General features: G+C 42.1%; 1 protein-coding gene across 1 annotated transcript in view; it reads left to right on the top strand.

Annotated features, from left to right (window-relative positions):
• INTS7 (integrator complex subunit 7) overlaps positions 1 to 27,609 on the top strand; it is a 54,003-nt gene that overhangs the window by 319 nt on the left and 26,075 nt on the right. Inside the window, exons 2-11 of the mRNA XM_063124028.1 lie at positions 4,087 to 4,216; positions 4,960 to 5,106; positions 5,901 to 6,038; positions 7,915 to 7,961; positions 9,816 to 10,015; positions 10,276 to 10,398; positions 19,249 to 19,366; positions 20,741 to 20,875; positions 22,221 to 22,318; positions 24,386 to 24,625. Coding sequence (XP_062980098.1) covers positions 4,087 to 4,216; positions 4,960 to 5,106; positions 5,901 to 6,038; positions 7,915 to 7,961; positions 9,816 to 10,015; positions 10,276 to 10,398; positions 19,249 to 19,366; positions 20,741 to 20,875; positions 22,221 to 22,318; positions 24,386 to 24,625 — 1,376 coding nt within the window. The remainder of the gene's footprint in view (positions 1 to 4,086; positions 4,217 to 4,959; positions 5,107 to 5,900; positions 6,039 to 7,914; positions 7,962 to 9,815; positions 10,016 to 10,275; positions 10,399 to 19,248; positions 19,367 to 20,740; positions 20,876 to 22,220; positions 22,319 to 24,385; positions 24,626 to 27,609) is intronic.

The raw sequence follows: 27,609 nt of genomic DNA, 5'->3' as shown, positions 1-27,609 counted from the left end.
GCAGTTGCGTTGTTTTGGAGACGGTTTCGCAAATGGAGCGGTCCAGAGGGGCAGCCGCAAAAAAGACCCTGTAACGCTTGTGGCACCTCGGAGAAGCCATTTCCAATCTGGCGCCTTTTAAATGTGTTGGACGACAACTCCCATGTTGGATGAGTGTGATGGGGGTTGCAGTCCAACAGCATCAAGACAGGAGAGGAATTGGTTGGAAATACATGCTGTAAGCAAATGTAGGCTTTTAAGGCAGGGGTGAGGAATGTATGGCTCTCCAGATGTTGGACTGCAACTGCCATTGTTCCCAGCTAGTGTGGGAGTTGTAGTCCAACATTTGGAAGGCACCAAGTTAGAAATGGCTGTTTTAAGGCGCCACTGATCTCACAGTTGGGCTGCTGCCTCAGCCTAAACCAGCTACCCCTTTGCAACTCTCAACTTGCCTGAATGTTCTGAACACAAACCAACTCTTCAGCTGAGTTTGGATGATCAACAGGATGGGTGGGTAATAGGAACCTGCCTATCTCTCCTCTCTCATCTCACACTATCGCCCCGCTCGGGCTCTCCGCTCCTCCGATGCCATGCTTCTCGCCTGCCCAAGGACCTCCACTTCCCTTACTCGGCTTCGTCCTTTTTCTTCTGCTGCCCCTTACGCCTGGAACGCTCTTCCAGAACACTTGAGAACTACAAACTCAATCACTGCTTTTAAGACTCAGCTCAAAACTTTTCTTTTCCCTATAGCCTTCAAATATTGAGTTTGTTCTGACTTTACACTGTTGGTTTTGCCCTACCCTGTGCCTGTTTGCATTCTCCTTCCCTCTTTATTGTTTACTACAACTTATTAGATTGTAAGCCTATGCGGCAGGGTCTTGCTATTTACTGTGTTATCTGTACAGCACCATGTACATTGATGGTGCTATATAAATAAATAATAATAATAATAATAATAGGAACAGAATGGGAAACAACTGTTGATTAGCGTGTCGTCTGAATTAAGCCTTCTCCTTCAAACTGCCTCTCCATGCTGGTTGGGGATGATGGGATTTGTAGTCCAACAAGATGCAGTGGGCACCAGGTCAATCAATACGTTTATTGCTCAATCCACAGATCATTGCAACACATACAAACTTGACATTTTGCTATACTATACATGATAACAATTACATATGGTTAAAAATTACAGAGCTATCAAAAACGTAACATGCATTACTAAAAGGATAGTAAGATAGGAGCACAGCGGACACACAGAAACCTTTAATTGCTTCTCAATGACATTTCATTTATATCTCTGAAACTTTATAACAGCATACAACAATAGTATCTAAAAACTTTGCTCTACATCCATTAGCTTTTACTGCCAATAGTGCAACCCTTTGTATCACATATGGGTTGGTTGAATATAATAAATAACTCAGTTTTTCCTTAGCACCCCAGTATTTCACTTTCTTTAAAAAAGGCTCTAAATAACTTTTCTGGCGTGGGCTGGTCCACCACTCTGCCGCTAAGATCATCTTCTTGACCCGCCGCTCTGACCATGTCACTCCACTTCTGAAATCTCTTCATTGGCTCCCAATTCACTCCAGAATCCAATATAAACTTCTCCTGTTGACATTCAAAGCTTTTCACGGTCTAGCTCCTGCCTATCTCTCCTCTCTCATCTCACACTATTCCCCCGCTCATGCTCTCCGCTCGTCTGACGCCATGCTTCTCCCCTGCCCAAGGACCTCCACTTCCCTTACTCGGTTTCGTCCTTTTTCTTCTGCTGCCCCTTACGCCTGGAACGCTCTTCCAGAACACTTGAGAACTACCAACTCAATCACAGATTTTAAAACTCAGCTAAAAACTTTTCTTTTCCCTATAGCTTTTAAATATTGAGTTTGTTCTGACTCTATACTGTTAGCTTCACCCTACCCGGTGCCTGTTTACACTTCCCTGTGCCTGTTTGCATTCTCTTTCCCTCCTTATTGTTTACTACAACTTTATTAGATTGTAAGCCTATGTGGCAGGGTCTTGCTATTTACTGTGTATAATCTGTACAGCACCATGTACATCGATGGTGCTATATAAATAAATAATAATAATAATAGAATAAACAACAACAACATATATAAGGGGCAGTCAAATACATAGTGTGTTATGTCCTCTGGAACTGGCTCTCCACAAACACATAACCTGTCTTCTACTGGTATGCCGTGGAATCTCCCCCATTTCATCAGAGTATCCATTTGTTCAAACATTAAACGTGTAAGGCCTTTCCGGTGTTCCATTTTCATGGGTACTGATAGGTATTTCTCAAGTTGGTGTAGGTATTTTGTGCTAGCTAGCCGTTTTGCTGTTCTTAAGGATGTGAGCGCTGTTTATTTATTTATTTATTTATTTATTACATTTTTATACCGCCCAATAGCCGAAGCTCTCTGGGCGGTTCATCAGTTTGTTATATCAGTTTGTGCTCCTACGTCCAACACTCTTTGTTTAAAAATATTTCTGCTAGCTGTCAGTATTGGATTGAGTGCCTGGTGAGAAAATCCAAAGTTTGGAAGGAGTTTGAAAAGTTTCTGCAGCCAAAAGTTCCCTTGCACAGTGGACCTTTGTTCCTCCAGACAAATCTTTGGGAGTCTCTCTTCAGTTAAGTTACTTACTCTACACCAGTAGTTTACCATCCTTGCATATATCAACCCAGAGATCTTTTCTGTACCCAATTCTGCTCTGGTTAAGTATGCTGGGGTGGACTTAGAGACCCCCAGGATCAGACGCAAGAAGCGACTTTGAACTCCTTCAAGTTTTGAAAGGTTTGCAAAGCCTCATATTTCTGCACCAAAAATTGGGCACCAGGTTGGGAATGTCTGCCGCAAGCAAGTTTAATCATTAAAGCAGGGGTGGGAACATGTGGCCATCCAGATGTTCTTAGAATGCAACTCCTATCAGTTCTAGCCAGCATAGGCAAAGGGGAGGGATGATGGCAGTTGGTGTCTGACACTATCATGTTTTAATGTGATTTTAGGCTGTAAGCCGCTAGGCAGGGTATTGCTGTTTTATTTGTATATTCTGTACAGCACCAAGTACATTGTTGGTGCTATATAAATAAATAATAATAATCAGGAAGGCCACATTCTCCCCATCTCTGCTTTAAAGTGTCGCAAGCTTCTGTTCTTCCAAATGAAAAGATGATCTAACCTTATTTGTGAAAACCCAACAAAATGATATAGGAGAAGTGTGTGTATTTTTAAGCCACTTTGCTCTTCAGACTTGGGGAAAAGTGGGATAGAAATCTTATTACTGAATGCAGCTTCCATATCGTGAGATACAGGGCCAATTCTCATATCACAGCAAGAAATCACAGGTTAATTAACTCACGATTTACAGGGATGCATGCTGTACATGAGCTGCTTCTGATTTGCATAAACAACTTTTGGTATTCCTGTATAACATTGATGCTATCAGATGTATACAGCAGTTGCTATTGCACTTTAAAAGTTTGATACAGTTGTTGAATTGTTTGTATGTGTTAAAACTTCGTTAAAACTGTCTTTTTCCTTAAGCCATGAACAAACCTGGGTTTGGAGATCATACTAACAACTTACGAAAGGGGCTGATAGGATCTGAGCTAGGTGTGACCGACCAAGAAAGAGATCTTGGAGTTGTGTTTTCCAGGTTGACAACTGGTTGGTCACTATGTGAACAGAATGCTGGACTAGATGAAATCTTGGTTTGAGCCAGTATGGCTCTTCTTATATTATTCTCTTAGACTGAACAATAAATAAATATTTCTTAATACCACATTTGTATTGTTTAGCTTTGGAGACGTTTCAGGGTCTGCATCCATGCATTAATTCTTGAAGTCCAAAACACTTGGTGGAGATTTGTAAATCTATCACTGAGTGGGGTCTGTCCCCAAGCCTCTTGGTCAGGTGAATCCTATATTTCCCCTGTTCAAGTAGTAGAAATGAGATAGAGCGAAAATAAGTTATTTGTCTCAGTGCAAGCTGTGTAAATGTGTACTTTTGTTTTTGTTACTTTATAGGTTGCTTCACCTTCCTTATATCTGATTGTAAGGTCTAGGATTTATAAGTGTTAAGATGGCATTATTATTTCTCACAGGTCTACGATCTGGCAAATTGGGAGAGCAATGTGAAGCTGTTGTCCGTTTTCCCAGACTATTTCAGAAATACCCATTTCCAATTCTAATTAACTCAGCATTTTTAAAGCTAGCTGATGTGTTCAGAGTTGGGTAAGTAAAACCTGCTTTTTTTCCTGATCGTTAGAATTCAAGCGATTGTGTTGTTCTCAATTCAAAGCGCTGGTTGTGTGACCTGTTCTTAATTCAAAGCACTGGTTGTGACCATTCGCCAAGCCTTTATGGTTTGGGACCAGGATATCTGGAGAACCACCTTCTTCCATTTAAGCATTGGTCTCCCAGTGAAATTATCAGTGGAGGACCTATTAGCAGTATGTTTGATAGGGATTATGGAAAAGAACTTGGTATGTGTGCTTAGGCTTTGAAACTCCTTCCTGAGGAAGCTCACCTTGCTCCTTCAATGACCTTCTGATGTATAGCAGTGGAGACTGGTGGCTCCAATTTTGGTGAGCCTCTGAATCCATATTTGGTTTCAGTCAGAACCAGCCAGAACCCTAAAGAAGCTATTCAAGGTGGTGAACCCTACCCTCAAAATAGGCTCAGCACCTTGGATAGCTCCTTCAGAGTTCTGGCTGGTGTGTCAAAAGCCTTCCATTTTAGGAAAGCTTTTGAGCCATAAGATGTGTTAACTCTCCTCATAACTCTTACTCTGCTTTTGGATTTTAACTGATGTGTAATTCTTTTGCCTCTTCTGAACTTCTAACTCGGCTATGTTGTAATTTTTTGGGTGTGGGTGTATTGTTGGTTGTTCTTTAATTGCTAACTGCCTTGGATTTTTACAGAAAAGCAGGATACAGATGTTGTAAGTAATCAAATTAAATTATCTTTTAAAACAGAAACAGCTTCCTGAGGCTCTGTGTTCTAAAGGTTACTCAGCAGAGTGAGAAGCATTTGGAAAAGATCTTGAATGTGGATGAATTTGTGAAAAGAGTTTTCTCGGTTATTCACAGCAATGATCCAGTTGCTCGAGCAATCACACTGAGGTATGCATATTTATTGAACAATGGCCTGCCCAGATGCTATATTCTTGAGAGTTCTGTTAAGATAGTAACAGTGGGACCAGTGAACACATGAAGCTGCCTTATAACGAGTCAGTCTTTTGCTCTGTGTAGCCCAGTACTGTTTACTCTGAGTGGCAAGGTCTCTCCAGAGTCTCTGATAAAGGTCTCTCCTAGCCCTGCCACTTTTAACGTGAAATGCCAGTGATTGAACTTGGCATCTCCTTCATGAACTTAAGAAGAGCCCTGCTGGATCAGACCAAGAGTCCATCTAGTCCAGTACTCTGTTCACACAGTGGCCAACTAGCTGTCGACCAGGGACCCACAAGCAGGACGTGGATGCAACAGTATGTGTTCTATCACTGATTTAAGCCCAAATTTTGGGCTTATATGCTCTTCACCCCATTTATCATGCATAGAACATTATACAGTGCATCCAATGCTGTTCTTCCACCAGTAGAACAGATACTGCCAGCAGGTGGAATTTCCCCACCCCCTTCACGCACCCCAGAAATGCTCCTAAGGGTTGGAGGACCTTCAGAAGAAGATTTATGGGGCTCCAGGGGGACAAAGGAGGGAAAGGAAATATTCTATTGTATGAGTAGAAGTCTGCTCATGTAATGTTGGATTTATCCCAATGTTTGTATTATGTTTATCTGCATGCTGCATTTCTTAGATGATGGCAGGGTCAGTTCATACAGCCCCTATTTCTGGAAGACTGCCTTTTTCTGTTGTATTTACATAGCTGCTGCTTGATGTTCCTCTGTTTTCTTCTCCAGGATGTTGGGCAGTATGGCATCCATCATCCCAGAGAGGAAGAATGCGCATCACAGTATTCGCCAGAGCCTGGACTCTCATGACAACGTGGAGGTTGAAGCTGCTATCTTTGCTGCAGCTAACTTTTCTGCCCAATCCAAGTAAGTAGAATGCCATCCATTGTTCTTAGTGTTAAGGCAGTACTTCCCAGTTAATACTGGGCTTTTATATAGCAGCATTTCTTTCACACCCTGTCAGTAATATTTTCCTCTATACTGTAGCTAGGTGGGCAGCTGAGGTGAGAGATAATAAACTTGCATAAGGTCACCAGTGTATTGTTTTATGACATTGTTTAAGAGATTTTTATTTTACAGTAAATCACCCTGAGAGTTAAGCTTAGAGTTGGGTATACATTTATAGAATAAATAGTGAGTTCAGGAAGGGGCAAAATAAGAATCAGGGACTTCCTCTTTCATAGCTCAGGCTGCAATCCCATCCAGACTTACCTGGAAATAGGTCTCATTGAACTCATTGAGAATTACTTCTGAATAGACATGCATAGAATTGCACTATTTGTTATCCTCTGTGCAATAGTTGGGCCCTTTTCACATGTCACAATAACCCAATTTTTTTTAAAAAAAAAAACTGGGGTACTGTGAGTGCACCAGTGTGGTGGTGTATGCGTCCTGATCCCTCCTGCTGCAAGTGGAAGTGGCTAAACAACCCAAGGATGCTCCATCCTGTCTTGTTTGCTGTGACATGAAAACTAGGAACTCTGGCTTATAGAATCATAGAATAGCAGAGTTGGAAGGGGCCTACAAGGCCATCGAGTCCAACCCCCTGCTCAATGCAGGAATCCACCCTAAAGCATCCCTGACAGATGGTTGTCCAGCTGCCTCTTGAATGCCTCTAGTGTGGGAGCGCCCGCAACCTCCCTAGGTAATTGATTCCATTGTCATACTGCTCTAACAGGCTTGCCTCTCCCCTCTGAGTTACAACATCTAGGTAAGTATACTCATCAGATACATTTTGCTTCCCAGAATAGGGTTTCCAACTTGTCTGAATACTGGGAGCCAAAAAGATGAAATACTGACACTCATTTATTGAAGCTAATGAGCATCAGTATTTCATCTTTTTGGCTCCCAATACTCAGACAAGTTGGAAACCCTGTTCTGGGAAGCAAAATGTATCTGATGTAAAATGTAATTTATTATTATTAATAATTTATTATTATTTATTAATAAATACTTATAATAACAATCTGAAGCAACAGTGCCCCCTGTCTTAAGGTATAGTATTCCTTGGGGGCTTCTCAATCTCTGACCAGCCTTTCCAAGGTCCAGCAGAGATAGAGAGTCATGGGAGTCATACTTTATAGCAGGGTTTCTTAACCTGGGGTCCATGGATGGGCTTCAGGGGATCCGTGAAAGTCAAATAAATTTATTCATACTTTGTGTATGTGGCAATCATTTTTCAATAAAATAAAGTATATTCGTTGCATGCAAAGTTGTGTTTATGTGCTTATGTGCATTTTTCTAGGGAGGAGGTCCATAGCTTTCACCAGATTTTCAAAGGGGTCCATGACTCAAAAAAGGTTAAGAACCACTGCTTTATATAGTTTTACAGTTTAGTTTGTAAGCTAGCCTTCCCCAAACTGCAGTCCTCCAGAAGTGTTGGACTGCAACTCCCATCATTCCCAGCTAGGATGGCCATTTTTATAAGCCTAAGGATTCCATCATGTTTGGCCAATGATAGTTGACAAAAGAATGCTTTAAGCGGGGGAAGATTCCGTGCAAAAAGTCTAGTCCATACAACTCTTGAAAGGTCACTTCTTGATATAGCTTTGGGTCTTTTCATTCGCTTACCATTTTCTTCCATGCTATTAGCGCTTTTGTTTTATGATGGCGATATCCTAGTATGCAAACAAATGCTCATCAGTAAATTAATGTTAAAGCTAACAGTGGGTCATAAAAAATAATACTCTTTTTGCTGTTCACTCAGCTGTATAACTGTTTCCCCCCTCCTAATTCTTGACAGGGATTTTGCCGGAGGGATATGTAACAAAATCAGTGAAATGATTCAAGGTATATATACATCTTATCTAATAATGAATGAAAACCAATAAAATGCCTGTTGTATTTGTGCACATGCTTTTCAAATAGTTGTTCCTTTCTTTTTAAAAAATTGAAACCTTTTGGGTTGTTGGCTGAAACTTTAGAAGTGCCCACTGAATCTGAAGCTCAATCTGAAGAGGTGGTCGATATTAAAGGGCTGGCGTTTCCTCTGGTTTGGCATGAAGTGTTTCTAACTTTGTGTAATTGGAGGGAAGCTCTGTATTTAGAACTGGTGCTGTGCATTAGTAACTTCCTTTTACATTTTAATTTACTATTTTTTCAAATGTTCGTTGTTCAGTGTCGGGAGAGAAGTGGGAGAGGAAGGAAATGCTGAGATGGTTCATACGTCATGACGGTTTATTGTGCTTGGGATGAGCCATGGCAAGCCTTGAGCTCCTGGACTCCCACCCTTCCTCAAGAGTGGTTGCAAGGACAAGTTTGGAAGCTTTTGCTTTTTATTATTTGGAGCCAAACCAAACAAAATGTGCTTTATCTAATCTATAGTTGGCTTAAAACAAGCTTGTTTCAACAAACCATAGTTAAAATTGACCACAGTTTAGAGTTTGGATGCTGCAGTTAATTAAATAAAAAACAGGGAGGGAACGTTCATGTTGCAGGGGAAGGGGGGGTGCAAGTCTTGCTCTTTCTTGTTCAGATAAACTATGGTTTATTGTGATATCTAACCTGATCCACCATCTGGCCTAGGCAGACTAGGTTGGACTTTTCATGAGAGAGGGGTGTTCTTTCTCTGACACCCCCCCCTTCCTCTGCTGCGATGGCAGGTCAAAAGAGAGAGCTTACTCCTAAATAATGCATGATCGTACATGAAAACTTTATTGTATTCCAATCTTTCTCCCATAATAGTAACAAGTGATTGAGCAGCCTGGTGCTGCTATACTTCTATAAAGGCACCCAGCTGCCACTAGAGGTGCAATTTTATGCACACTTACTGGAGAGTAAGCCCAGTTAAACTCATGGGGCGTCTTAGTGGGCATAGGATCAGGCTAGCGATGTTTCGGGAAATATGACGTGACAGTGCTCTCAAGGCATGTGGCTACTTGCTTCACGTGAGTAAGCATTGTCAGTGATCCCTCAGTGTCAACTAGGTGACCATAGAATTGCATTACAAGTCCAGTCTGAGTGCATGAAAAGAAGTCCTGCTTTGTTTCCTTGTAAAACACGTATTCTGAAATCCTTTGGACCACAAGTGGCAGGACATTGCATTTTAATGCCAAATTTTTTTTTTAATGATTGTCTGAGCCTCGCACTTAATTGCATGTTACGTATTTTGGTCTGTTCAGACAACACACTAAGCCACAGTGGTTATGCATTTTGAGCTAAACGTTATGGCTTAGTGTGTCATGTGAACCATGACTTAGTGTGTCGCGTGAACCATTCCTAACCACGGTGGCTACATAACCACGGTTTAGACACACTCACTAACCATTTGCTGCAAAAGGCGTAGCAGCCTAGCCATGGCTTAGTGAGTCATCTGAACAAGACCGTTATATAGCACCATTTGTGTACTTAGTACATTACAGAGTGACATAAGCAAAAAGGAAGACCTTAGAGTTCACATTTCAACAGTGTGTGTGCAGAGTGGGAGTCGATACGAAAACTGAATGACATGGTTTTTGCCCTGTGGTTAAAGCACTGAAAGAGTCATACTATTTTAATCAGCTCCCCACCCACTACCCCAAATCTCCGAATTCTCACATTTTATTGCTGAAACTTTATATGATGCTACTGAAATGTTTAAAAAAACAAAACCAGGTTATTTGATTAAGAATTACCCTGCACATTATTTTTCCTTTCATGTTCCAGGTCTTGCCACTCCTGTAGACTTGAAGCTGAAGTTGATCCCCATCCTGCAGCATATGCACCATGATGCCAGCCTAGCCTCCAGTGCTCGCCAGCTACTCCAACAGCTGGTGACATCCTACCCTTCCACCAAGATGGTCATTGTCACTTTGCACACATTTACCTTGCTTGCTGCGTCCTCTCTGGTTGATATTCCCAAGCAGGTAACAAACTCATTTTTGCTGAATGTATAAGGTAGCATCCAGTAGTGCTCCAGTGCTACTTCATGATGTTACACTAGCTTAAACCAATGCCTGCACAATGTAACTAACACTTGCAAAGACAACGGGGAAAAGCAGTGATTGATTGTGTGTGAAATTTCAAAGCTTTCGTGTTTTGGCTTCTGTCTTAGTTGCTTGTACTTGTGTGCATATTGAGCAATGCAATCATGTAGTCAAAAACTATTTTCATTTTAAACTCACAGATACAGCTCTTACTGCAGTACTTGAAGAATGACCCAAGAGAGGCTGTAAAGAGGCTTGCTATCCAAGATCTAAAGTTACTTGCAAATAAAACTCCACATACTTGGAGCAGAGAGAATATTCAGGTATGTAAACGCCACGGGTTGTATCCAATTGTCTCATTCCACCAGTGGGAGGGAATAAGAGAATTATAGAATTGTTGAGTTAGAAGGAGCCTACAAGGCCATCGAGTCCAGCCCCCTGCTCAATGCAGGAATCCACCTTAAAGCATCCTTTGAGAGATGGCTGTCTAGCTGCGTTTTGAATGCCTCTAGTGTGGGAGAGTCCACAACCTCCCTAGGTAACTGGTTCCATTGTTGTACTGTTCTAACAGTCAGGATGTTTTTCCTGATGTCCAGCTGGAATCTGGCTTCGACTTGAGCCCATTATTCCATGTCCTGCACTCTGGGAGGATCGAGAAGAAATCCTGGCCCTCCTCTGTGTGACAGCTTTTCAAGTACTTGAAGAGTGCTGTCATGTCTCCCTGCTTCCGAAGGCTAAACATGCCCAGTTCTTTCCCATTCCCCTGTGGTCCCCCATGCCCCCTAAATCTGCTTTGGGTTGGGGGGACCCGGAACAATTTGGGCTGCAGTTCAAAGCACGCTGATCTATTGAACTCAGTGTGATGTATATCTAAGTAAATATGCTTAGGATGGAACTCTAGATGTAGGCCTTTCATTCAAAAGAGGGAGATCCTTTTTTGCTTTTTGTTTGAAGGCTTATCTATAGGTCACATTGATCAGTAGATGAATAAAGCTTTGAATGTTCTACACGGAGCAACCTCTCGCACTGCTGCTTTAAACCTCTAGCATCTCTCATAAAGTGGTGGGTCCTCTTGATACAGACTGTTTCCCTCCCAGCACTGTGCTCTCTAGGCAAGAAGGTGGAAACATGGTACGTCAGGGTGGTGTAACAAGATAAAGAGGTGTGCTGCAGTCTTTGGGGTAGATATAGAGAAAACACTGCATAGGTCATTTTCAAGTGTGTAACAGACCAATCTTCCAGCGACTGGCAAACTATTAAGCAGTCCGTTGTTGTTTATTCTGTTTATATCACATCTATATACAAAATTCCTTAGTGAGCATACAAAGTTAAAAACAATTTAAACAAGAAAAAAGTCTGTTTTTGTGATATAAATTGAATAAACAACAATATATGCAAAAAATACCTTAGGGAGCATGTAAAGTTAAAAACAATTTAAACAAGAAAAAAACAATCAATAAAACAATACAGCATAAAAATGATATAAAAGAGTTCGTCTAGGTTCAATTTGGCCTACAGGTTTGTCCCTCAGTCACCCATGCCCTTTGAACTGATTAAGAAGAGCATTTTAACCTTAGCTAGCTATAAGTGGGCTATAAGCTAACAGAAATTTTTATTTTCGTTTTCTTCAACTCTGTCCTGCTTTTTGCCTGGAGTCCCCAAAGCAGCTCCCAGCATTCATGAACTACAACAGGCACAGGAGTGTGATGTTTGCCAATCATTCCCACGCTACATCTGACATTTGCAGTACAGTGTAAAGTGGGCAGCTTTACTGGGCTTTGCTTCTGTACTCAAACAGGATAGCTGAATTTTTCCTGGGAAAAGTAACCACTCATTTTTCTCAGCATGGAATTTTCACAGTGTGCTTAATAAATCGCACTGGTCAGTTTCTGTGTAAGGCCTAGTATTGCTTTATTTCTGAGCAGATTTTTGTTAAGGTCTTGATGGATTGCCTAGTTAATAAATACAACTGAATCAATCGTTTCGCCATTCAAATTCAGCTTTTAATTAAACTGTTACATACATAGATGATTTTTCTTATTTACCGAAGTAATGAAATAGTCAGTGAACAGTGCAAAAATACGCCTGCAGTTTGTCATGAATTGACACCCTAAATAATGATGGGATTTTTGCAATTTTTAGGGTTTAGTACTTGTCCAAATAATCTGATATGTAGAGCAGACTAAATCTGGCTGGTACCTACTTCATGGTCTGTGAGCTTCTTAAACCAACTGGTGAGCTGCTGTATTGTTATAGCATGTTCACAACTATTCTTCAGGAGAAAGTCGGAATTTGAGACACTGTCTGTTAGAGAAGTAAAAGGTCAGTTTGGCTAGAATGAACCTCATACTGTGATTCAGCTCAGATAGGCAGTGGTAGTTGTGATGTGGCGGAAGGAGGGAGGGAGACGTGGGTGATAGGCATTTAGAAATTGTGTGAAAAGACCTAAGGGCCATAGCCTGACAAGTAAGAATTTGTGGGCAAGACAGGTAAAACAGGCATGGGTCTGAGCATACAGAAGGTTATTTATTTATTTATTTATTTATTTAGAATATTTATATACCGCTCCTCATTGGAAAAAAAATTCGGAGCAGTGTACAAGGTAAAATGAAAATAAAAACAGAATAAAACAGTTAAAACAAAATTTAAAAAGAAGCAAAAAAACAACAACACAGAAATCCAAGGCTGCATGTTAAAGAAAGGCTTCTTGGAATAAAGATGTTTTCAGGAGGCGCCAAAAGGAGTACAAGGTTGGAGCCAGCCTGACCTCCAGAGGCAGGGAATTCCACAGGAGGGGGGCCACCACGCTGAAGGCTCTTCCCCTGGTGGATTCCAATCAGAGGATGGATCTAGGTGGAACCACCAGGAGCAGGCCCTCGGATGATCTCAGTGACCGCAACCCTATGCATGTTGAGACATTAAAAAAAAAATCCTACAACTCCTGGTATGCTGAGTGTTGTAGGACTTTTTTCTGTCTAAATATGCATAGGATTGTGCCCTTAAAGTTGTAAGGGAAGGAGGGGGCTAAGGAAGAACTCAGGGGGCAGGGACCTCATTCAGCATCTAGGGGCAGGAAGGAAGGATTTGTGGTATTTTCATGAAAGGAATTTGGGAGCTGGGGTCTTCAGGCCAGGGATCTATGGGGATGACAAGTCCGCCCAGAGAGTTTCGGCTGTGGGGCGGTATATAAATGTAATTAAATAAATAAATGCAAGAGCTCTAGCACGTGTGATTTGAACTAACCAGCCAAGCCCTAGTCTTGTAAAAATTATTAAAGCATTTGTTGAGACAGATGACTTGTTGAGTTGAGGATTGTTTCCATTTTGCTGAATCTCTCATGGCTACTGGTGTGAAACAAAGGTGCATGTCAGCCGTGATGTTATTTAATGTGGGTTACTTTGTTGTTTCAGCCATGCTCAGCGATGCGTTGAAAAGTTCTAGCAAGAGGTGTGCAATTCTAACAGATGGTGGCATTTTAAATCCTAGCTATTTTCGGGCTAAGGTTCGAAGGCTGGGGAGAAAAATTAATTGGAGATGTGCCTTCTGCTGACAGCTCTGTTTTGCTGTCCCTTGCTTTTGGCAGTATTCTGTACAGTTAGGAGCTCTTGCGCATATTCTGCAGAATTTTTTTTATGGCTCCAGATACCCTAACTGCAACTCTCTGTGGTGTGACTTGATTTTTGATTTTCAGTTGTGGAATGCGCTTCTGATCATTCTGGCTGCTTATATAGCCCAAACTGTGCCACCCACATGCAAGAGGGGAGGTATCAGTAGGGTTTGGGGAAGCCCAAGCTTTGCATAACTGCAAAATACCTTTAGGAATCCCAAGGATGAATTCAAAATCACTCCAGTGAGGACTGAGTGTACTCTGTAGCCATGGAACTATTGTGGGTTGGGAGAGATATGGAATGGAGTATCATAGGGGAGGGCACGTGTTCCTGAGAAGGAGCATTCCGCAGTGCAACGTTTTGTTGCATGTCCTAGTTCTGGCCTTCCTAATACAGTTTCACATGTAAACTCTACTTAAATCTTTTGGTGAGGAGTATTCTCAACGCATATGAATTGAATTTTGCACTTCTCGAGTTACAGCTGCCATTTATTGATCTTTTATTTTTAATTGGTTAAATTTGTATCCTGGACCTTCAACGTAAAATGCTTGTACAGTGGTATTCAGCCCCATCTCCAAGCTGCGATGCCAGGACTGCTGCCCATCGAAACTTATGCGTGAACTAAGCAGGAGTAACTTAGCAGCAGACGAAGGCTGCTGGATGGGAGGCAGGAAGGATTCCTTTGCATATAGCAGGGGTGGGGAACTCTTTCAGCCCCAGGGGCGAATCCCAAGTCAGAGAAGCTCATGGAGGCCCCATTCTGTTGTTAGGTGGGGGCAAAGGGGGAGTGGCAAAACACTTGGGAAATGAATACTAAAAAACACCAGTGTATTGTGTCTTAAAACTCTTACTGCCAGGAGCTAAGCCTTCGGAAAGGCACTTCAACCATTTGGAATGGACAAACGCCAGGAAACTGCCAAATGATTGGTGGTTGGGAGAAAGGGTGTGTGGTCAGGGGAAGGCAGTGTGGCCTTCTGGGGAAGCCAGAAGGGCTGGATTTGGCCCCCAAGCATGAGATTCCCCTCCCCTGCCCTACAGCATTTCCATGCCCTGCTTCCCACCCATTCTGGCCAGGGTCTGGATCACATCTAATGGGTTATGGTGTGCTTTATTTGAATGTGCTGCCCAAGACTGTATATTGACTGTGGATAGGGAGACATTTTTCTCCCTCTCTCAAAATACTAGAACCTGGGGTCATCCCATAATAATAGATTGGTGGGAGATTCAGGACAAATAAAAGGCAGGACTTCTTCACACAGTGCATAGTTAAATTATGCAACTCACTACTACATGATGTAGTGATGGCCACCCATTTGGATGGCTTTAAAAGGGGGTTGGATAAATTCCTGGAGGTGAAGCCTATCAATGGCTAGTAGCCCTGATGGTTGTGTGCTATCTCCAGTATTCAAGGCAGTAAGCCTGTGTGCACCAGTTGCTGGGGGACATGGGTGGGAGGGTGCTGTTGCACCATGTACTGCTTTGTTGGTCCCTGACCGATGGCTGGTTGGCCACTGTGGGAACAGAGTGCTGGATTAGATGGACCCTTGGTCTGATCCAGCATGGCTCTTCTTATGTTCTTATTTAGAGCCTTGTTCTCCCCCCCCCCCCCGCCTGAACTGAGTAAGTATAGCCAGCCCCCATAGATCTGAAAATTAGAGGGGAGGAGTTCCTAACAGGCTTCACTTCCTGCATCTCTCTCTCTCTGATAATTAATTGCTGAAAGTAGCATTTCCTGTTATTTATCCATGGGGAGATCTAAGAAGATTTCATTATTTTGATGACTTTTTCCTTTGACAAAATCTATCAGTCTTGGTTGGTTTTTGTTAGAATCTTTTACAGCCCACCGTATTAAGGCTGTTCTGTGTTGACTAACAGAATGCCGTTAATTTGAGTCTGCCGTTGAATTATTCTTCTGGCTCCCTAATGGACTGGGAAAACTTCAAAAGATTGCAGTTCTTGTAACTGTTTTTAATAGCAGCTGATTCTAAGCATGACTGGAACAAACCTGAAAGTTGATTTCTTGATGATGATGATGATGATAATAATAATATAGAAACACCAAACCAGACTCAGTTTTATAGAATCTAAATTCTATTTGTTAGGGCAGGGTAGTCTTATGCATGTTTAGACAAAAAAAATGTCCCATAGAATGCTGGGAGTTGTAGGACTTTTTTCCGCCTAACCATGCATAGGTTTGCATCCTTAATGTCCTTATTTTGGGTATTCATTTTTTTCAATGACGCTGAGGTTAAATTCCTCCATAACTGTGCCATTTGGTCACTATGCTGAACATTTATTAATGATTTATATCACTCTGGCAAAATGCCAATAATGTGGTTTCCTGATATAAAACCTGAGGAAGTGGTGGGAAAATATGATAGATGAGATGTCCTCATCTTTCCCTTGAGTTTTATTCTGGCTGGTGAGATTAATGTCATTGTTCTATTACCTGTTACAAAAGAGAAAATAGCCAGTTGAGTGATTTAAAAAAGAACTCTTTACAGGGCACAATCAAATTTCACTTTTAGTTTTCTCATTAATAATTCCTGGTTTTGCATGAACAGAACCCCATTTATCATTGTATGAAAGTTCCAAACTACTAGTGGAATATTGCTTTTCCCATCTGGCGTGTCGTGATGGAACAAATGTAATTACTTTGGAGAATGATGTGCAGCACTCAGTGGAAAGCGCATTCATTAACGATATGTGGGAAAAAAATCTCTTGGTTCGTGTGGTTTACAAAGTTCCACCATTTTTTAAAATGATGATATTTCTCCCTTATATTCAGGATGATGTGGTTAATTGCATATTATTAATTGTACTTTAAAACACAATATTTAAAAGTCAGGGTATTGTACTCTACACTCTTGTTCATTTTTTTGCATATGAAGATAGCAAGAGTCTGGATTTTGGAAAGGTTTGGGAATTCTGAAAATCTAGGTTTGGTTTTTAAAAAATTAATAAACATTGTCTTTAAACCAGAGTTTTCCCCCTCATGGATGTAGTTTAAAAATTTGCAGGTAAAATCTGCAGAGATGCAGAAACTTGGGAAGAGTTGTTTGTGACTTTTGTATAGTTTTTCTTCATGGCCTCTGTGCAGTCCCATCTATGGGTTCTGGGCTAGTTCAGTTCAGGAAGCATCTATAGCTTGGCTGGGGTTTTAATAAGATTCTCCAACTTGGTGCTTTCTGGGTATTTCGGTCTACAGTCCTTAACATCCCCAGTCTGCTGGGGATGGTGACAGTTGTGGTCCAACACTTTTGGATGGCATCAGGTTGGGGAGGGCTGGTGTATGCGCATGCTCAAGGGGGCATGGTTCCTGCCTTCTCACTTCCGTTTTCTTTTGCCCACCACAGCAGGAGCATCTTGGAAACTTTACTGCATTCACTAAAACTTTAAAAGCAGCAACAACAAATGGATTCATTTGTGATTTCCCCACACAACTGTCAGTTCCCTTAAATTTGCTGCAGTCTTTTCTGTTTTTACCACATCCAGTCTTTTGCCAAAGCGCTCTGTGAAAATCCAGAACTGCAGCCAGAATAGATTGGTCAGAACTGATGCCACAAACCTTGATGTTGCATGAACTGCTGTTCCAATGGAGGCACCCAGTGCTGCTCTCTTGATCTTTGCCCTTCTTGACTGATTAAAACTAGCTGAAAAGGTTTGACTGGGTGTTTCCTGCGTACGGTTAAGGCCAAATAGATTCCCTATCCTTTTTTTTGAGAGAGAGAGCTATATTCTGAAGGATGTATAGTCCACTGTAATATACCAAAGACTGAAAAGTACCTAGAGCATTTTCTTTTCTTTTCAAGCAATGTCTTAAGATATTTTATTTTTATTTCTTTACCCCCTAATGCATGTTTAAGTAAGAAATCTTTCTCATAGATAGGGCCAGGGGCTCTGAATGTATTCAGTCATACCTGAACCTTAAATGTTGTTGCTATTTTAATGAAGGGTTTTACAAGGGAATTTATTCTGCCTTGTGCTGCAGCACAGTATTAAAGCTGTCGCGCTTCTCAGGGAGGTATAAGGATTTTTCATGCTGTTTAATTTTTTCTAATGGTTAGCTGTAAGTTTGCACTTGGATGGCACTTCCTTTGTTCATATAAATGGATGAGATCCTTTTTTTTTTTAATAATTTTATTTTTCTACAATACTTAAACATACACATTACATCCTCTCATAAAGAAAAAACAACAACATACTACATAATATTGAAACGTTGAATACATAATATCTTATCTAAATACATAATCAAAATTAACATAGAAGTGCACCCCCCACCTCGGGATCTCATTCCTGATTCCAGAATCTCATACTTTCTTCTGCTGGTGGTTTCCCACTTCCTTTAGAAAACACAAATATTAGGAACTGTTTCCAAATTCCTTCAAAATCATTTGATTTAGCTAAACCTCTTCTCCATTTAATATTACATGTCAATTTATCATTAATAGCTATATCCCATACTTCTTTGTACCATTCTTCAATAGAATATTCCCCTTGAATCTTCCAGTTCCTAGCTACAATCAATCTTGCTGCAGTCAGCAAATTCGTTATCAATTCCTTGATTTCCTTTTTACATTTAAAATCTTCAAATAGTGACAGTAATGCAGCTTTTGGTGTTCGTTCTATCTTCATTCCCACAATTTCTTCAATCTCCAAAAACACCATCTTCCAAAATTTTTGAACATAGTTACATTCCCACCACATATATAAATACGTTCCTTTACCCCCACATGGATGAGATCCTTGCCATAGGACAGCACACAGAACAACAATTCTCATCTCTGATAGCTGACCTGTGTTCATCAATGATGATTGCAACTGTAAGCAACGGCTTGCATGGGTGAAACAGCCATTCTGGGTGAGAAGCAGCACAGGCAACGCTTTCCTGTCTCCCCAAGCAAGAAGCTGGTGTGGTGCAGGTATGGGCAACTTGTGGCCCTCCAGGTGTCTTGGCCTACAACTCCCATCATGCCTCATCACTGACTAGGGCTGATGGGATTTGTAGGACAAAACTTCCTGAGAGCCCCAAGTTGCCTACTCTTGGCTAAGAGTGTGAGCTGTAAGCCGGGAAAACCCCAGTTCAAATTCTGACTGTTGGCCTGAGGTTCTCAGCCTTGGCAGACCCACCTACATTATAGGGATCATAATGACCTTGTAGGGAGCACTGAGATGTGTATGAAGCACTTTGGAAGCGTAGGTGCTATATAACTACTACTATATTTCTTCGATTGTAAGACGCCATCGATTGTAAGACGCACACTAATTTCAGTACCACTAACAGAAAAAAAAAAACCTAAGACACACCCGTGATTCTAAAACGCACCTCATTTTTAGAGATGTTTACATGGGGTGGAAAGTGTGTCTTAGAATTGAAGAAATAGGGTAAGTATTATTTAATATTACTAACAATGTTTTTCAGTAGAGATGCTTCCCAGGCTCAGCTCTGAATCTTCACGTGATGTTCATATATGTGTAAATCATCTGTGGTCAATAAGTTGTTGGGTTTGGTAAGGAAAATAGTTTCCTTTTACTAAAATTATGATTCCCCCTGGCTTACAGGCACTATGTGAATGCGCTCTTCAAACTCCTTATGACAGCTTGAAACTAGGCATGTTATCTGTACTTTCCACACTGTCTGGGACAATAGCCATCAAACAGTACTTCAGCGTTGCTCCAGGTATGACTAGATTAGATCAGCCCAGTTTGGGCACGGTTTCAACTTTTTTTTTTTTGGCCAGGTTTAGTATAAGTGGGGCTTTTGAGCACTGTTAATGATCTTGTACAGTTTATTTCCTTGGAAGATACTGAAACAGTTCACACAGCACAGAGCTGATTTAAATCACACAATAGGACCTAAATTGTGAACTGAAATTATGAACTGAAGTCTCTAGCTCTGTGACTTTCAGTAGAAATTTGCCTAGGGGCCAACTGAGTATAGGAATGGCTACACAGGTTATGAAATATATCACTGGTGGAGATCAATTCCATCTTGAACTACAGCAGTCTCCAATTTCAGTATTTCCAGCCCACTCCTATGCGTGCATGCATGCGTGTGTGTGTCTGTCTACATCCGCCTTCCTTGACCTAGTGCCCTCCAGATGTGTTGGATTTCAATTCCCAGCATTCCTCAGCCTGCCATGTAGTTCAACTCATCTGGAGGGCATCAGGTTGAGGAATGCTGGTGTCTGTGTGTGTGTGTGTATGTGTATGTGTATATATATTTATATATACACACACACACACACACACACACCCCTTTCGATGTTAGCTAAGTTGCTTGTTGCTTGTACTTACTGGCTGAGGAAGACATCCACACGCAGGGCTGTTTCGAACCAGGGCTACAGGGTGTTCGAGTGTGGGCCACATGTAACTCCCACGGCCAGTTTAATAGGAAGTTGATGCATTCTGTGTTTTGTGTCCTGGTCCAGTTCCTGTTAAGTCCCACTAATTGTCTTTGGTGGTTCTTTTGGGTTTGAATGATATCTCTATATCCTGCTCTTAGGAACATAGGAAGCAGCATTATACTGAGTCAGACCACTGGTCCCTCTAGCCCAGTATTGTCAACACTGACTGGCAGCAGCACTCAAGGTTTTTTTTCCTAGCGTTACTTGGAGAAGCTGGGGACTGAACCTGGAACCTTCTGCATGCAACGCAGCTGCTCCACTACTGAGGTTCAGCTCCTCCCCTAAGACCTCCCCTTGGAGGTCTTCCTCCAAGACCCTTGGATCAGCATTTTAACCTTGGAATAAGCCCATGGGAGAAAGTAGGCTGACAAATGGTGAGGGGTTTTTTCCCCCTGCAAGGGTGGGAGGTTCCTACCATTCCATTTAAAAAAGAAGATACTGATTAAATTTAGGATATATTACGGTGGTCGGGCTTGGTTATATTTAGGATACAATGGGTCTGGAGAGCTTTTTTAGTGGCCAAAAAGGTGATTCAGATGTCTTGGACAGTACAGTATCAGGCAGAGGTCCACAAACTTAAAATGGAAAAGAAAATACTGCATGCAATTAACAGCCGTCCTGTTAAGAAATGTTCCTCTCTTATTTAGGAGCAACAGCTACTACACCAAGATCATCTGATCTAGTCAAACTAGCACAGGAGTGCTGTTACCATAATAACCAGGGCACCGCGGCCCACGGAGTGCGCGTTCTGACAAACATAGCTGCTTCCTGCCAGGAAGAAGGTAATTCTAGAAAGAAATCCCATTGCTTAACCCACTACGCAGATGTAGAAGTGTCCGTGTATCAGTCTTTATCAAAACATACAGTAGTTTTGAGCCTTTGCCCATCCTTTGAGATTTATCCAAAGCTACTCGTGGTTTAAGGGATTGTCTTCCCTTGGGTTTGTCTTCCCTTCCTTCCTTCCCTATACTCAGGTTCCCAGCAGCCAGCTGAGCAGTGGAGGAATCGTCCTCGGCCACTGGGGCCTCAACCCTAAATCTGACTTCACAGACTGTGGGTGCTCCTAACCCATCCCAGAAAACCCATAAGGCCTCCTACCCCCACGGGATTAGGGAGAGCATCCCTGTTGCCATTGTAACCAAGAGACTTTTGCTTACCTGCCCAAGGACAATGGAAGTGGCTAGCTGTGCCTTTGTGGTCCCACCGGGACCTTCCCTTCTGCCATGCTCCTCTTCTGTGGCTTTTTGGAGGTTGCCTCCGCTGAGAGGCCATGTCCCTTTCCCAAAGCACTCCTCCCCCCAGCCCCTGTGATTCGGGGGTCATCCCCTTACAGAAAAATTACTATGTCTCCAATATTTCAATCAATTTGGTTTGATGATTAATCCGTGAGGCTGAGATTGAAGGGCACTCCACCGCCTGTGTGGGCTGCTCAGGAATCCTGCCTTTCTCTCATGTGCCAATTTGATGAAGGGGAACTCTAAAGATGGTGATGCTTTTAAGTTTGGAGCCAAATCTGATCCTGACCTCTGAATGGTTGCGATGGCCTGCCTCCTAAAAATAACAAACACACGCTGACTGGAAGTGACTGCATTTCACCTGAAGTTGCTGTTAGTATGCCATAAGAACATAAAGGCTGTGCTGGATCAGACAAAGGGTCTAGCATTCTGTTCACGCAGCGGCCAGCCAGCTGTCGACCAGGAACCCACAAGCAGGACACGGTGCAACAGCACCCTCCCACCCAAGTTCCCCAGCAATTGGTGAATTCAGGCTTACTGCCTCTGCTACTGAGGTAGCATACCGCCATCAGGGCTAGTAGCCATTGATAGCCTTCCCCTCCAGGAATTTATCCAACTCCCTTTTAAAACCATCCAAATGGGTGGCCATCACTACATCTTGTGGGAGTGAATTCTGTAGTTTAACTCTGATGGGATTTGTACTTGTCGGTGAAGCTATTTTGGTAGTATTATACCACTGCATGTTCTACATTCCAGATTTTCAGATTTATGCAAATTTATTAAAGAGATTTTTTTTTACACATTTTGCCCTCTTTGACAGTCAAGAATAGCACAGTAACCAGAGGGGTTTGTATTAAAACAATAAGGAATAATGTGTAGATCTTTGTTCTAGATCGTTTGCCATTGGAGCAAGATGCAGTCTGTGGCCTTGAATCCCTCCTTGTTCTCTGCAGCCAGGACAGCAGTCCCAGTACCCAAGCAACTTTAAAGGTAAATAATGTATTTCTCCTCTTACTGCCTGTTCTATTAATTTATGTAAGAGGAGTTGCAGGTTTTAGTGGAGGTCCTTTGTTCGTGGTCTGTTTTAAATACTTCCACTACTAGTCACCTTTCCCATTAAAAGTGAAAGCATATACCCAAGCATTACAAATTGAAGACTCCAGACCTTAGCAAGTCCTGAATGTAGGACTTTGGGAGGCATCCAGGAGGATTAGTGTAGATTAGGCCCTAGTCAAAGGAGAGAATGGCAAGAAAACAACCAGATCTGGAGCCTTAATATGCTAGAGCAGATCATTTGACAAACTCTGCCCTCAGCAAAGTTTCCAGATGAGGCTTGTTTCCTAGTCTGAACAAGAAGATGCTGCTGTTCTTCCCTGGCAGAAAGCTGCTGGTGCTTCATCCCACCCTGCCAACATTTTGCCTGGGCTTTTGCCTGGGCTGCTCCTAGTCTCACCCAGCTTTTGCCTCACTGTACTCTTGTGAACTTACCGCCCTATATAACCAAGGAGTGAGGGCTGACAGGCAAATAGAGATACTGATGGTTCACACAACATGCTAACCCAAAATGTTTTTTCCCCACCAGAACAACTCAGGTAGGATGTGTGTGTGTGTGTGTCCCACCTAATCCCAGTGCGTTATTTTCTCCTCCAAATAAGCTGCCCTGAAAATCCACAGTCTGCAGTAAGGGTTATTTTACCTATGGTGGGTTAGTGTGTTGTCTGTTGCGCAGCATGGGTTACAGAGGTCGCCTATGTAGCTGCTCAGCAAGAGTGGCCAAAATGCTGCCCCAGTTTTGCTCCTCTGAAGGGATCTCACTGCAAAGGAAACTGGGAGACCTGCCCAGCTGGGCAGGAGAATTACAAGAGGAGGAGGGGCAAGGGTGTGTGATATAAGCTACTCTGCATAGCTTGTTTACCTGATGGTCTCACAGGAGCACCGTAGGTTGTTTGCTCAACCACTTACCCAGCATAGCTTGTTTACCTGATGGTCTCACAGGAGCACCGTAGGTTGTTTGCTCAACCACTTACCCAGCATAGCTTGCCACCTACCATGGGTCAGCATGATGTGTGAACCTAACCAATGCCTTTATTGGATCAAGTGGAGATAAAAATACTTAAGATGCAGAAACATTGTTCACCTGGGTTAGGTGTTCAGTGCAATGGTAAGAAGTAGTGTTATAGGCTTTGGCTGTACATAACCAGAGTTGGCCCATGTAAAAACCGAGCAGTGGAGGGCTGGAGCTGAAGTGACACTTACAGTGCTATCCTCTGCATGTTTACTCAGAAGTTCATTTTGCTGAGTCTACTGGGACTGACTTCCAAGTATGCATAGGGTTGCAGCTTTAGGCTTCTTTACTAGACACCTTTTTTAATGGAAATTGATTCTAAGTTAATCTGACTAAATCTGATTTACTCAGTAGTCCAGTTTGGATGTGATTGTAATTGAAAGCTCCCCTCTTCTGGTGTGGCTGTGAGGAGGAGATTATAAGCATCAGTTTCCCGTTACATTCACACTGGGAACTCCAGTGAGTTGAAAGTTTAAATGATGTGTTTTGGAAACAAGGCAGTTTAATTCTGGCTTGTTTTAATAAATTATCATTTAAACAAACCACTGTTTGTCCTTATTGGTTGTAAAGATAAACTGTGGTTAGTTCTAAATCAGGAAGCAAATGCTCCGTATTTCCTTTATGTCTGGCTAGAGGAGGAGAAGTTTAGGGGGAACCCATGAGCATGAGGTCATTAACATTAGCACTAAACTGATTTAGCATTGGGTCCAAACTGGGCCAGATCTTCCCAGTGATTAGGTGGGTGAGGAATGAGTAGTTTAAGAGCTTTCTGTATCTTAAGCTATAAAAATTAGCCCATGGTGGAAAGAATTATTTCCCTGAATCCTCCCTGCATGTTCTTCAGTTTTGATGATTTGGCCGAATGCCTCTGTATTTTATGCTTGCTGTTGTCGCCTTTGAGGAACAGGATTGTTGTGACCAAAAATTAGTGCCTTTTGGAAAATGGCCGCGATGCAATAAATGCTGAAAAACTGTTGTTTGTTTTGTTGCAGATAGCCCTCACTTGCATGGTGAAGCTAGCCAAGTGTCGCCCCGTTCTGAGCCAGTCCATTGTTGAGTCCTTGTTGACACAGCTGCACAGCGCTCAAGATGCTGCCAGGATTCTCATGTGTCATTGCTTGGCAGCCATCGCCATACAGTTACCTGTCTTAGGGGATGGAATGCTGGGAGACCTGATGGATCTCTATAAAATGATTGGATGTTCTGCTTCTGATAAACAGCAAGAGCTTTTGGTAAGAAACTTTGATTCAAGGGAATTGTTCTTGATAGCAACTGGGCCTTTGTGGAATCAGATGGAATAAACCTTTAGTAAACTACTACCAGAACACGTTGTAGCCCGAGAGCGCGCATAAAAGTCCATTTTCTGTATTAATAAATGGAGTGGAAAGCAAAATGTCTTTACAGGGTTGGTGTCTTTTGGGCACCTTTTCTCATCCTGGGATGTGTTTTTTTTCCCCCCTTTAAGGGCGAAAATACACATCCTTGCCATGTTTCCTTCTGTTTAATTCTTTCATATCTTCGACATCCATTTTTGCAAGGCTGCTCACTTCTCTTCCAATTTCTGCTTATTAAAGCAACTGTAGATAAATGTATAGTATATTTAGGTATTAATTTTATATACGAGTTTAATCATTCCTGGTCTATCAGTGGTACTAGAGGAATGTGACTATGAATTCACAAGAAGCTAAAATTGTCCCATGGCAAACCATCATCTTGCTGCAAGGTTGAAAGCACATCTTAGGTCCCAATGTATTAGGTCAAGGACAGATCTTCCAGTGGTTGCTACTTGCCATGAAGCTCAAAAGCGCAACCTATATTTTCAAAGCTGGTGCTCCTTCTAACAGATATGAGGGATTGTTAATTGCCTGCCTACTTTGCTTGTGAACTTTCTAGTGGCCTTGTTGGCTGGGGCTGATGGGAATTGTAGTTCAACACATCTGGAAGGCCCCAGGTTGGGGAAGGCTGATCTAAGTGTTCAGTCAGTAGACAGAATGAGGAGCTTGATGGACTGTTGGCTTTTAAAATTAATGGATGATGTTGCTATATCCCTTGGAGTGCCATGAAATAAATGTGATGAATGGAAGAGTGAAATTATTTATATCATGGGGGGACTCTTTCGGCCAGAGGGCCAAATTTCACTTTGGAGAAGCTCTCAGGGGCCACATTCCAGTGATGTGTGAAGCCAAAGGCAACAGAGATGGGGTCCAAAACAGCAAAATAATAAAATAAAAATACCAGCATATTTTAGCTTAAAGCTCTTACTACCAGTAAGTAAGGAGAGCCATTCCAACCTTTAAGAATGGAGGGAAAACTGTACCAAAGCCTGGGAAACCATCAATCGACGGTTGAGGGAAAGGGGGTGAGACCCAGGGAAGGGGTGGTCGCCCTCTGGGGAATCTCAGGGGGGCAGATATGGCCCCTGAACCTGAGATTCCTCACCCCGATATAGTGCTTTGCACACTTGACATTTTACAACCAGAGGGGGGGGGGGAATCAGAAGGGTTCTTCCTGAAGTGTACAGTCAAAAAGACGCAAGAAGTGTAAAGAGAGGAATGGGAGTTCAAAGTTCAGCACAAGGAGAGATCAGCAATCCAAGCAAATCAGTCTGGGAAAGCATGAGAGAAAGGATTCGTTTTCAGAAGTTTCTTGCCTACAGGGGTGGGGGCGGGGGTTAATGCCAGTAGGAAGACCATTCCAAAGATTAAGGCACATAACCAAGAAAGGAAAAGTAGGAGAGACCACAGATCTACTGCGTGGCTTTAGCGAGGGCACATGTAAGAATAGGAAGAGGTCATATAACTGAAGAAATGATGAAAGATCAGGAGGAGCAAGGAAACAGGTGGGCTTAAAAATGAAAGCATTTTCAATGTAATGCTGTAGGCGTGCATGAAAAGAAGCCAGTGCACTGTATAGAACAGAAGATGTTCTATTCATCCAACAAAGGAGACTGAAAAGTCTGTAGCTTTAACCCTAAAATGCATTCATCTTCTTCAATATGACTTTCTGCTAAAGAAAGTTGCAGCCTTGTTATTCTTAATCCCTGTTCAGTCCAGTAGATGGCGCTTGGTTTACATGAACAGCCCTGCCTGGCCTCCGCAAGCACAGTGGAAAGTGTTTTCAAGATCAGGACTGTTGGGCCTGAAGCTCCGTTGGAAGTGACCTTGGGATCAGAGTGGTTAAGCTTTCAAACCAAAGTTATAGAAGACGGTTCAGCTGTAAACCTAAATCATAGTTTAGGGATTTGCCCTTCCAGAAACGTGTGTTTTTGTGCATGTCAGGGCTTGCCCTTGAAGGCGTGATATCGCAGCTGTGTGTGAACCTGGGTTGGCTGGGCTTTTCATGTGCAGACCAGAGCCCAGCGCACCCCCAGCCCATAAGAAGTATTTATTTATTTATTTATTACATTTTTATACCGCCCAATAGCCAAAGTTGTCTGGGCGGTTATACAATATGCAGAAAAATCGAACTTCATCCAATATCCTGAGAATAAAGTCTGATACAAGAATAAACTTCAGTGAACTATGAGGGGGGAAATACTACAAAATAGATACCATATTTGTTAATATAAACCATTCAAGAAGAATGTAGAGAAAAATAATGTTTCACATTGGGATATATTAAATTCTTTTATCGTCATCAATAAAAAAAATCTGCTTTTCTTTGAAAGTATTTCGTCTCTACCTTTGCAAACTATGGTTTGGATAAACCAGTGGTGGGCAACTTTGGGGGACCCTGGGACCATTAGCCCCCCCCTTTTCACCACAGGGATGCCCATTTTAAAAAAGAAGTCTCCATTGGCGCTACAGACTGTTAAACTGGCCAAATTTAGCTTGTTTTGAAGTTACATTTGACCTCTATAGTGCACCATAGTGGCTATGGAGCACTATACAGGTCCAATTTAGCTTTAGAGCAAAGTAAATTTGGCTGGTTTAGTGCTTTGTAGTGCCAACATGGCCATTTCTTGTGTGAAGAAAAGTTTTTTGCTGCTGTGGGTGGTGGTGGTGGTGTAAACCATGATTTTCTAACAAACCGGGATTGCGTATCACAGTTAGATCCTGTTTTATGATCATGATTCTGGTCAGGGAGCAAATTATGGTTTGCTGCTAAACCAGGAACACAAGTATTAATTGCTCTGTGTGATGGTAGCAATGTGGAGGAGGGAGCATATAAGCTCGAAATTTGTGCTGCTAATGCTAAACTAGTTCAGCCTTGTATC

This window comes from Elgaria multicarinata, chromosome 4 (genome assembly GCF_023053635.1).
Source record: "Elgaria multicarinata webbii isolate HBS135686 ecotype San Diego chromosome 4, rElgMul1.1.pri, whole genome shotgun sequence".
NCBI classification, from domain to species: Eukaryota; Metazoa; Chordata; class Lepidosauria; order Squamata; family Anguidae; genus Elgaria; species Elgaria multicarinata.
This window is presented reverse-complemented; position numbering and strand designations above follow the sequence as displayed.